General features: G+C 43.0%; 1 protein-coding gene across 9 annotated transcripts in view; it reads left to right on the top strand.

Moving 5' to 3' along the window:
• Nucleotides 1–2,870: 2,870 nt before the first annotated feature.
• gabra1 (gamma-aminobutyric acid type A receptor subunit alpha1) overlaps nucleotides 2,871–12,238 on the top strand; it is a 32,449-nt gene continuing 23,081 nt past the window's right edge. The window contains exons 1-4 of one of the 9 annotated variants that reach the window (XM_022206140.2): nucleotides 2,871–3,022; nucleotides 5,484–5,580; nucleotides 9,496–9,608; nucleotides 10,642–10,709. In XM_022206140.2, coding sequence (XP_022061832.2) covers nucleotides 5,510–5,580; nucleotides 9,496–9,608; nucleotides 10,642–10,709 — 252 coding nt within the window. In that variant the 5' untranslated portion in view covers nucleotides 2,871–3,022; nucleotides 5,484–5,509. The other 8 variants (XM_051937931.1, XM_022206142.2, XM_022206138.2 and 5 more) reach the window with 8 other exon arrangements.

A 12,238-nucleotide genomic window follows, 5' to 3' on the forward strand; every position in this document is an offset into this window, starting at 1 on the left:
ACAGTGGCTTCGTGTCCACTTGTAAAACTGCTAGAATGACAGGCACCCAGCAATTTGGCAACAGCAACTTCTGACCATGCACTCTGGTCTGCTCTCCTGCTTTCTTCATCCTCATATCCTGGACGACCTCTATGGACAGCAACACTTTGATTCACTAAGTGCTTCTCTGCTTCTCAGCACCCACATGTGGATACCAAAGCAGAGAAAATATGTGCACTGATTCATCCACACCTGTAGAAACTCTTGCTCGGACCTGTTTGGCTGGATGAAGAAAAAAATGAGACACTGTTAAGCACTAAATCCATGTTCAAGAGCCTCAGCAGCAGCAGCCGAGTTTCAATGCACTGGCACTGAAATGCACCAACCAAGGAGGTGGAAAAGGCAAGAGCAAATAAAGCTTTACTGCAGTAATTGAACTGAGGTCCTGCACTTCGGTTTATCTCTCACTCTGTCTCCTGCTCTGGATTGGGCTGAAGGCAGCCAGGGGACAGTCCTGCCTGCTGCTGCCTGCTGGTCAGGTGTGGTTTGGAGTGACCCAGCCAAAGCTAAAACACGCCACTGGCTACAACAGTCCATGAGTGTAAACACTCAGAGAGCCTTGGGAATCTCCAGTCGGGTGACATCACATGCCAAATTAAGACATTCCTCCCCTGTGAGCAGCACAGTGGTCCACTCCAAAAAACAACAAAGCCCTCTTCAACCTGTGCTGCCTTTATCCCTTTTAAAATGCTCTTCACTGCCTACAAACACACCAAAATGAGACTTCAACTGCTGTTGTCTGCGTGTTCATAGAGCAGGCCTGAAAAAGAATGTGGAGGTGTTGAGATCGTGTCAAAAGGCAGGCGTTGACTAAACTAAGAAGAGTTCAGCAGAAACCTTTCAGGGTCATGGCCCCTATTTTATTTTTTAAGAAGAGACAACAATGCTGCTGGTTAAAGCGCTGGACAAATGTTCCAAACAACAAACAGATGTGGACTTGCACGTGTGGCTACTCACATCCTCTCACATGAGCACAGCGATGCCTGAATGATATAACTTTTAAAGGTCAAACGGACAAACACAGGAGAAGCAAATACTAAAACACAACGACATGTTGGAGATTGACAGCCTTAGAAGTGCACACGTGCATCACACAATGCATAAACCCCACATGCACCTGAGCAAACACACAGAGGTGGCATCAGGTTGTGCAACACATTGCACCTGAACTCACCACAGTTGGTACCTTAGGTTTGTGTGAAATCAGACAAATAATCACCACATATAGCACCTGATAGATGCACAAACAGAACGGAGAAGGGGGGGGGGGTAGTTAGTCAATATTCCTTCTTTTAAAATTCAAAAGCACTGTTCACAGCGAGTGATTATTTCCCCATAACCTGCACATCTCTCACCTAAATTACTGTCATCCATCTCTCTCCGTTTAGCCCTGCGCGCGCGCACACACACACACACACACACACACACACACACACACACACACACACACACACACACACACACACACACACACACACACACACACACACACACACACACACAGAGCTATCCATTCCCATCACCTGCCCAGAGATGGAGCTGTGAGGATTCCAGTCTCCTCTGTGTGCATGCGCGTGTGTCATTTGTTTCAGCTGGATACTTCGGCTTAACTGATCACTTGCACTGTTTTGGGGGACAGAAGCTTTCCATTGTTGGGTATTGGAAATTAAAAAAGAATAATACAAATCCTCCTCTTTGTTGGAGAAAAACACAGCGACAGTCGCTGCACTTTCCTCTCCTCTCTCCACTATCCGTCGGGCGTGCGCGTCGTCAAAAAAAAAAAAGAAAGAGAAAAAAAGCCCCGCCACGCGCACACGGGCACGTGTTGGTTATGCATGCCCGCACGTGCACGCGCGAGCCAAATAAATAAATAAATAAAAAATCGAGTCACATGCAGCGGTGGCGTCTGGCTTTGAGAGAGAGAGAGAGAGAGAGAGAGAGAGAGAGAGAGAGAGAGAGAGAATGAGAGAGAGAATGAGAGAGAAGGGAGGCAGCTTGAAACGATACTCCGCTTGCATTACAATGGCATTAATTCTACGGGAGGGGAAACGAGCTGGGGTGGGGTTTGTTGGTTGGAGGGGATTTTTCTTTTCTTTTTTTAAACCCCGTGTTATTATTATTATTATTAAAACACTAAAACATGCGCATGCACCTGCAGCATCAGGTTAAGAGGCGAAAAAATGTGTGAAGAGGGCAAAAAAGAGAGGAGAGGGGGGCTTATTTGGATTGTTTTGTTAGTTTTTTTTTTACGATAGATAGATAGATAGATAGATGAAAGATAGATAGATAGATGAAAGATAGATAGATAGATAGATAGATAGATAGATAGATAGATCTCTTATTATTGAAAACGAGACCATGACGTCTCTCATAAGTAATCACGCACATGCACTACTTTAACCACGCGTGAGGAGTCAACACACACACACACTCTCTCTCTCACACACAAGAAACGTTGCACTGCAGACCAGACTGACGTGACTCCACTGCCAGCTCACTCTGTCTGTTCTGATGAAAATAAAAACCCCCCTCTAGTTCAAAACTGAAGGCGAAAAAATGAGTTGTTCCCTCTCATGTCAGAAAGCATTCTGCATTCACAGGAGGCTCCCTCGATAATGATTTTTTTTTTTGCACCGATAATGCCACAAAACTGCCCATAAGAATGCCCTTGCTTCCTCCCACCCCCCTGCCTTCTCTTCCGTGATGCAAATGTCCTCTGATTTGTAGTGTAACATGAAATACGCATATGACTACAAAAATATACGCCGGGTATTATAAGCCCAGTTTTTCCCCCCTCTTTCTCTCTCCTTTCCTTCCTTCCTTCCTTCCTCGCAGATGCACGCAGCTCAGCGCTCCTCGCCTCGTCCTGTGCTTCTCTCTCTCACAGTCTGGAGCGACGCGGCTGCAAGCAGCAAGAATATTTGGCTGTAAACAGAGACACAGCGCTGTTGTCTCGATGCGAAACGTGGGCTTTTAGGAGACGGTGAGTGATTCGAGGAGGGTTTTTTTTCATTATTGCAGAGAGAGAGAGAGAGAGAGAGAGAGAGAGGGAGGGAGAGAGAGAGGAGAGAGGCTCGTCTCATCGGTGCAAAGCTGGTGAGAGAACACGATTTTTTCTTTTATTTTTTATTTTTTGGATGCGTCTTTGCTTCCCCTTCCTCGGCTGGTGCACGCGTACCCGTTCGTGGTTAATTTTTATTTCATGCTCCATCGTAAGTAGGCCTACTTACTGTGTATTTTTCTTCCTAAATGTATGCTACTCTTGTCCATTTTGATGCCTGTCTTGGTGTATAGCGAGACGAGTCGTGTGATAAATGTCAATCTTATCTCCTTGGAAAATCATCACGTAGGAGTCAGAGGGGGGAAAGAGAGAGAGAGAAAACACGCGATCAGATGTTGGGGAAAAAACAAGGAATCCCAGCTGAAATTGTAAGAGGATTTTTATTTAGCAGCCACTGAAAAGAGATTAGGGCGACAGCAGTGGAAGTTAAATTGTGCTGCATATAAAATGGGCGGGCTTGTCTTTATATTAGGTTGGCACAGGCGATTCTAAAATTAAATAGTCTGCGCTTGGACACAGTCTGCACTTTATTTTAGGATAAGAGGCAACGATCGATGGGCTTTATTTTGGACAGGGAACCTCGGCGCACACGCACACATGCACACACACGCCAGATGTGTTAGTTGAGAAGAACAATTTTGTTGCTGACGGACTGAGAGTTGAACTCACTACAGCACCACCAATGAACAGTGAGAGAGACCTGCGCATATCGTCAGCAGCCGCTTCTCCAGCCTCAAGCTAGAATTCGTCAGATCTGAGATCACAGAGGGGGATTTTTTCCTCATTCAGTCCCGGCTAGGAAAAAGATATTCGCAAAAAAGTTTGAGGATATAGGCAGCGGACTACTGAATATAGCCAGACGCATCTACTGTAAGTGATTTTTTTCTGCATTTTTCCTCGCTTTTTTTCTGAAACAGGGAGAGGGAGAAGGGGAAGGATTTAGAGGAAAAGGGATGGTTTATGATGCTGGACACCGCTAGAATCGAGTTTTATTGAGGAGAGAAGGAGGAGGGGGGAGTTTGCCGTCGAAATTAGGACCGTTTAAGGCGTATTTTACGGCAAACAAGACGCGTTTGATGTTTTTTTCCCTCTCACCACCCCACAGCCTGGTTTCAGCACCGCGGACAGCGCTCCGAATAAAACAGCATCAACGCACATTTGCTTAATTACTCTGCCACGCACGGATTGGATCGTCAGGCATGTATTTAGAGCACCCTTGCAGGGATGCCAGTTGCATGCTAAAAAAATATCCTCAAACAGATATTGTTAAGGAGGGGGAGAGAAGGGTGACATTCTCTCCCTCCTCTCTGAATAACTTAGAAAGTGTGCTTGTGCGGGATTTTCTCCTCCATTTGTTAATCTGTATCATCCTCGCTTTATCAAATCCTTGTCAACCGGAGGATTTATTTTTTTATTTTCATTTTTTTAAAACTGTGCATTGCATGTTCCGTCGACTCTCGTCTATATCTCGCTCACGGGTGCACCTTGGAGGCGAGCAAGTATCAGGGGCATTGTCTTTCTACGTGGGCTGCGTCTTCAGTGGCAGGATTTTTGGGGCACGTTTGCGAGAATTTGGTGCGCTTTTGCAAATAAGTAAGTAATTGGCCCTCTCGTGGACACATTGATTATGCTTTCGTGAGAATGCACTGTGGATTTGAGCATTGCGCAGCCGATTGCTTCCATACTTTGTGACCCGGCTGACATCATTGCTAAATGATTGAGGAGGAAAAGCAAAATGGTCTTATTTTAGTGAAGGGGGAGGATTTTTTTGGAGGGGGGGTTGATATTGCGGTAGCGCCGTTTCACATTGCAGGGTATTAGACGAGGCTGTGTACAGGTGCTACAAGCTCTTCTCACACACAGTGAGTGTTATGTGCTCGATGATGTGTTTCCTTGTTATTCCCTCTTAATTATCATGCGCTACCAGATGCAGCCATATGCGCTGAGCGTCAGTTATGAAATAAGTGCATTTCCACTGGCTGGGTTTTTTTTTTTTTTTGTCATCATCGAAAAAATAGCTATTTAAATCCGGCCTCCCCTCGTGGTTAGATGGTGTATGAATATACTTCTCTGTCAGTGTGACATCTAATTCAGAACGATGATGTAGACTCTTTGTGTGTCAAGTGGCATGTGATGGCCCAATGCATGTGGCAGGGGACCATTTGCTTTGATTCATGTGCTGTCAGAGGGAGATGGTAAAGAACCAGGAGCAGGAATCTCACAGAAAGCATCTGTCTAGGAACATGCTCTCCCCCAACGCAGCCTCCACGGTCCATGTTTGCTGTTGACGTGATAAAACATTGGAGATAATGGTGAACCACTGGCTCATATGACTTGGTAATGATGCTCATTCTCTGTCTCTTTCTCTTCCTTTGACCTCCAGCAGTGAAAGGTCCTCATACTGCAACTATGTGTGGACGGAGCAGGGCGGCCTTTCTTTGTCTGTGGGCTGCCTTGATTGTCACCAACAGCGGGAAAAGGTAAGAACAAACTTTAACTCATGAATGTGCTGTGTGTTACGCTGGAGCGCTGGACAATTCAAAATACACGACTAACCTGCACCACAGATGCATGACTTGGTTTTGCTCCACAGTGGAGCAAAGGTCAGGAGGGCGGTAATTGTCTACATGCTGCCATTCTAATTGCACACATGTAAACAAGACTGCATTGGGCAAAATATTGTATGTAATTTGCTAAAAATGACAATTACCTTTCAATGCTGGTTTCGGAGCTTTGCCAAATGGTGAACTGGCTAGTAAATGTGTCAGTAAATCTGTCAGCCAGCCAAGGAGGCGACCAGTCGTACACCTGCCAGGCTGATATTCTGTCTCCCTGCCAATTGCTTAGTTTATTGGGTGACAGTCTCGAAGAGCATATTCACTGGAGCTGTAACTGGGGCATCCCTACAGGACACCTGCACACTTATGATTGCACTGGAGGTAATAAGAAGTGCAACCGAGAGAGAGGAGTTGGGAAATATCTGCCATCCACTTTCGTTTGGTGTTTAAGTGTTTGAGTTCAGACAACATCTATGTTCTCAGCTTTCAAACGTGGGCCGTGTACAGTAGATGACGTGCTGCACTGAGATATCTGGCACAAATTACCGTACATGTGTTTTTGACAGTGGCTGCAGGGACAGCAGGGTCGATGTACAGACGCTTCTTCTCAGTGTCAAAACTGAAGCGTTGGATGTCAGCTCACTAGAAGCAGAGAAAGCGAGGGAATTGGATAAGATGTGACAGTAATAAGATCTACTGTCATGTGACTGCTACTGCATTAATTCCCACATGATTCAAATATTGGGCAGTCATTCACGAGCAGCACGTTTCAAAATAGCACACCCTCACTCCACTGCTCGGATTAGAGTGGATGATTTTGACATTGGACACTAAGAGTGCGACCCGGTTAAACATTCACAAACAAACCAATTAAAAAGTGCCATTCATCAAGCTCAAATGCATGAGATCATGCAAAACTCTCATCCCATTGTGGTTCTTGTGGAGTACCCTGGAGAGACTGAAGGGATCAGGATTTTCTTCAGACTTGAATAATTCAGTAGAACTGTCACAGGCCGTTCACTTATCTGGCCACGTCTTGAGACGGTCCAGCTTGCTTTCTGCTTCACCACAAAAACACATCCGTTCAGTACGTGGATAGGAGTTTCAGCTTGCACACCCTGAGCACACGAAGAAGACAGTTGAAATGCGTCCTGTGTTGAATATATGATGCGCTGCGATACGTCATTATTGCACGCTGATTCGATGCAAGTGATCAATCTCGGCTGTAGCGTCGGTTTGAGATGCACTGCAAATGGAGGCTCTGATTTACTGGGCTTGATGAGCTGTGCATTAGAGAAAATGTAAAAAGTACTGATTACCTTACTGAGTAACTGTCACTGCAGAGCAATTATCACCCAAAGATTTACTTTATAATCTAGTCCCGTTTTTGAAGTCAAGTACAGAGCCACTGACACACACACGACACACACACACACATACACACCTTGGGGGATTTCAACAAGACACGGTAATCAGGAAGACCTAGCACTCTGCTACAGTATGTTGCCAACGAAAGAAATTGCCTTATAATTAGATATCCGGCTGACGTGAGGGAACAAGAGAGAAAAAAGAGAGAGAGAGGGAGAGAGATACAGTAAAATGGAGAGAGAGAGAGACACTGGCAGAGTGAGTGTGAAAGGCACTGTTGCTGTTCAGATGACCTGTAGATGGGGATGGTGTACAATGTTTTAGGAGGAAGTAGCCCCTGGCTGATAAACATGTGTATTCTTCCACAGCACCTTTCTCTCCATTTTCTTTTCTTATCCTTGACATACAACCCTAACCTCCAACATCCACATATGCCATATACACTGTAAAAAAATGCCTGTCTTACAAAAAAGCATGCGCATCCTATTATTGCCTTCATTCTTGATTTGGAAAAATGGCTAATTTGCCATGCCAGATTCTTAAGTTAAAGTAAAAAAAGGCTGATTGTCTTTCAAAGCATGTAAATTGTGAGCTTCTTTGATGGTTTTCGTTTTTTATTTTAATAAAAAAAGCATAGTTTGATCCCTACATCCACCAATTACTAACAGCGTAGCAATTTTTTTCCACTGTTTTTGCCGCTATCAGATACATTTTAGTTAGTGGATGCCCTAAGGAGCACCCTGGCTTACATTCTGTATTGGTGAATACGATGACAAAAGGGCTGCAACCTTTTGGGAAGAAGAAAATTTATTTTGGTGTCTTGCTTTGTTTCAGTAAATCAGAAATTCCCAAAATGTAAAAAGTGGGAATATTACAAAAGGTGGAAAGAGGACATTGTGCTTTGTTTTAGTCTCAGCTGACGTCCCACGGATGCAATTTATGTTGTCTGTATTTATAAATAATTGGCTTCCCAGACCTGAACAAAAAAGATTAATTATTGTTGTGAATTTGACTTTTTTCAAAGCAGTTACCTCTGGGGTTGACGCAAAACAAAATTGCTCATCACAATTTCCACAGTTTTAATGCTGGCTTCAGAGAGTTTGTTTTCTTCTTTTTTGGCAGAGAGGGGAGATGCTTGTTAATTAAAAGGGGAAATTGGAGGCACAGAGTTAGCATTAACCCTTTTATACAAATCCATGTGTGACGTGGATTCTGCATCCTTATTTAGAGGGTGAAACTGTTTAGCTGCTCACATTCAGAGCTGCAGGATCAGCCTCAACCCTGCAGATTTTAATGTGAGCTGTCTCTCTAAACGGTGACAGTCTAAACATTATCCTCACCTTTCTCAACCTTGCTTTTCCACCTCGTGTGCTCCTCCTCCATCTCTTTTATCTCTACATTTTTTCTCTTTTCTTTAAAGCTTTAGCTCCCATGTTTCTCCAGCCACCACTCCCCCTCCCACTATTTCTCTTACTTTTCATTCCCTCCCATTGCTAACTAATCTTGATGACCTCTCCCTCTCCTTGGAGCTGCTCAGCAACCAGAGCTTGTTTCCAAACACTTGGTATTTATTTTACATGCAATCAAACAAAATGCTATTGGCATGACAAAGAGGGGGAGGATGAGTGCAGCGTACAGTACACTGTTAGAGATTATTATCAGGACTAACACACATGCAAACATATGTGAGCGTATGGTAGATGCATGCATCGATCCAGGCATGCAAACACACACACTTTTTCATTACTGCCATATCCTGTCTTTATGATACATAACGTAATTAGGGGATGTATTCATGAATATGAGTGTGTTGAAATATTTATGTGTGAAGATGCTGCTCTCACAATTCCTGATTGTGAGTGTTTTCAGCATTGCTCTAAGCATTTTGTTTCATGTTGCTCAAAGAGCAGATTCAGCAAGGCTTTTCTGGTCTAAAATACCATATTATGGTATAAATAATGTATTATGATTTCGCTATGCCTACTCTCTATTTTACTCCTTAGCTTTCCTATCGTGCCTACATAAGGATGCATACATAAAGCGCATATGTGCTCTTCAAGCCTAGTTTTTCATTCCGCTGATAAAAATAAACTAACAAACCCGTCTTCTTCAAAGCGATAATGCAGCAAAACTTGGCCTCATGGGATATTTTCCTTTCCAGTACAAATCTGAACAATCTCATATCGATGTGATCTAAAACCACACGGTCACACACTGTGAATTGCAAATTAGCACTGAAATTAGTCAGAGTCACACAAGATTTTTCTTGTTCATGTTTTCACAATGGGATTTGCAATGCATTTTGTCCTGCCTGTGTGCTTTGCTAACTAGCCGCAAAGAGAAACTACAACCTCTTTCTTGTCTTTGATTTATGATTCATTTTCAGAGTTTGTTCTTACTCTGTTGGCAGTTTTGACTGTGGTTTTGGACTCTGGCTGTGACTTTAAATTTAATTCTTTGATTTGCCAGCTCTGGGCAGAACGGCGCTCCACATGAACCGACAGATAACACTACAGTGTTCACCAAGATCTTAGACAGCCTTCTGGATGGCTATGACAATCGCCTCAGGCCAGGACTGGGAGGTCAGTATACCCAAGTTATTGAATACATTCTGTCCGTCATGATAGCCGTTCGCATCATTTTGTCTTTTTTTTTGGGTTCATTTATTTTTGGAAATAGGCAAACATCATCTTACAAGTAGCTATACTATCTACATGACTATAGAGAATCATATCCACGACTGGGGGGGCTTATGGAGGTGTGGTAATTTAAAACAAGAATTGAAGACTCATTCTACACCTGCTACTCTTTGTGAAATGGTGAATTGTCATAAAACCAGCACTTGTAAATTCACAGAATGACTGTCTTTTGTGTGTGTATGGGCTTTTATTCGCCCCATTGTCAAATATCCATTGTTAGAGAAAGAAGCAAAATTGCAGAGAGACTGAGAGACAAATCTGGGTAACGGAAAATGAGAGAAATAGATAAAGAAAAAGAAGCGGCAAGTAAAAGAGAACGGAGGGGAGAGATAATGTGAGAATTGGTGTGTGAAGGACACTAAGGATCGTGCAGTGTGATGCAGCAGGCATCAAACAGACAGGCGAATAAAAGCAGGCCTGCTGGAAGTTCACCAGCCAAGGGGATGAAATTATGGATTATGATGGGTATCATTCATAAATCATGCTGTCACATTTCAGTTTCAGGATCACAAGGAGTGAATCCTCTCACACTCACACTCCCCTGTAACCACGCTATCCGAATGAATCCCCAGTGGACCCATTTGGCTATCAGTGTTATAGGATGGGAGTGGCACATTTTCAGTAATACAGCAATGCAGAAATTTATTAAGAGATTGAACCTCTGTCCGGGTAATGGAGGCAACACTGAGACCAATAACAGCAGAAATGGCTATCGACATCCAAAATGGGCATTTTTATGATTGTCTTTTTCTTCTCATATGTGTGCATGTGTGTGTGTTTGCCTAATTTTTAAAATATTGCTGAATATATTGAATGGATCAGGAGCTATAACCAGGTGGTCTTGTATTAACAGGTAGTTAGGGGCTAATGAATGCCACTGATAGTCACTCACTCTGGCAATTTCCTGCTTCAACAGAGCGTGTAACTGAAGTCAAGACTGACATTTTCGTGACTAGTATTGGGCCAGTTTCGGACCATGACATGGTAAGACTCTTTTTGCCTCTATAAATGTCACTAGTTTCCCCTTATGTTCGCTTTCTCCACCCTGTCTTCCAACCTCTCTGGACACAGTGGTCTGGAAATAGTAAAATATTTATTGATCTGATGATTCTTTCCATTAACTCGTGATGTGTTAATAAACCTGTCAGTGGTGAAATGTATTTTCTGGAGCACGGTCTGTCATCGCACTCTACATAAAAGCCAACCCGGCTTGTAAACATGGATGAATGTGACTTGTGCAAATATGCCGTGAATTCTGCTCTTAGAGTTAATTTATTTGCTTTGGAGTATTATAACTAACCTAAAATATTCTTCTTCTACTAGCCTGTAGAATCAAAATTCTTAATATTGAAGTTAGCCTCTGCTGCAAAATATGAAAATTGAGGTTAAAGGACTGAAGTGTACGATAGATGAATAAACAAATATCAAAATAGGCTTTGTAGCATATGCAGCGTAGCTTTAGAAAAGCACCAGATTAAGCAGCTGACCTCTCTTTCACTTCTGACACAGATATAACCACAGCTACGCCTTATATGCCGCTGTGATTTGAAAGGTCGAGTTGTTGTCAAATCCGTCTTGGAAAATGCTACGCTGTGATCAGATGATTTGACAGTAGGTGGAAATAAACAGCAAAATTTAATCCAAATAATGAATAATCACTTAGTCTTCTTTAACGTTCTACCTTAAAGGAAATCTGCTCTGATCTTTGCCCCATGCACTGGCAATTAATCTCAATCAAATGATTTACTACCCCTCCTGAAATAAAGAGTCCTGTTTTGTGCACGTGAAGTGTGTCTACTCTATTTGACATAATCTCAGTTAATTGCACTCGCTGGCATGCGGGTCAGGACTATTCTGCTGTTCTGTTAAGGCCAGAAGGAAGAGCTGAGGAACATTTTCTCCATCTCTACCGTTTCCCTATCCGCCTGTATTACCTTGAAGCTCTGTTTCAGTTCATACTAATTATCTTAGGAGAAACGAGTGGAAACAGAGGGGAGAGAGAACAAAAAAGAAAACAGGCTGCACTGTAATTTTTACAGGCTCTTTTTACTCTGCCAGGCAGTCATGTGGAACCATTAAAATCTGCTCTCAGCTATAGTCATTAGTTGGCTTGAAAATGAAATGTCCTCCTAATTCTGTGTCCACTGCTTCCTTTTTGTGTCCAGTGTAATTTAGATTACTGAGCAAAGAAGTTTCCCCAAAGATAAATGCTAACAATAATCATTTTGGCACTTACCTAACAATGCAATACCAAATGACCAGATACCAAATGAGCTTCTGTTTGCATGTAGCGCATTAAACTGACCAGACCATAATTATGCAAATAATGGAAGGAAAGAAAATGGAAAGGCAACCGCACACATTGCTGTGTAAAACAGAGAGCAATTACTTCACAACAATGGAGGCATTCTTTAAGAAAAAGATACCAGCCAGAAAACCATGCACCTCCATCCACTAGATCCACTCTGTTTGCCAAAGCCTTTAACATGAAGAGACAGTTACCAGCAGGGAAA

This window comes from Acanthochromis polyacanthus, chromosome 17 (assembly GCF_021347895.1).
Source record: "Acanthochromis polyacanthus isolate Apoly-LR-REF ecotype Palm Island chromosome 17, KAUST_Apoly_ChrSc, whole genome shotgun sequence".
Taxonomy (NCBI): domain Eukaryota; kingdom Metazoa; phylum Chordata; class Actinopteri; family Pomacentridae; genus Acanthochromis; species Acanthochromis polyacanthus.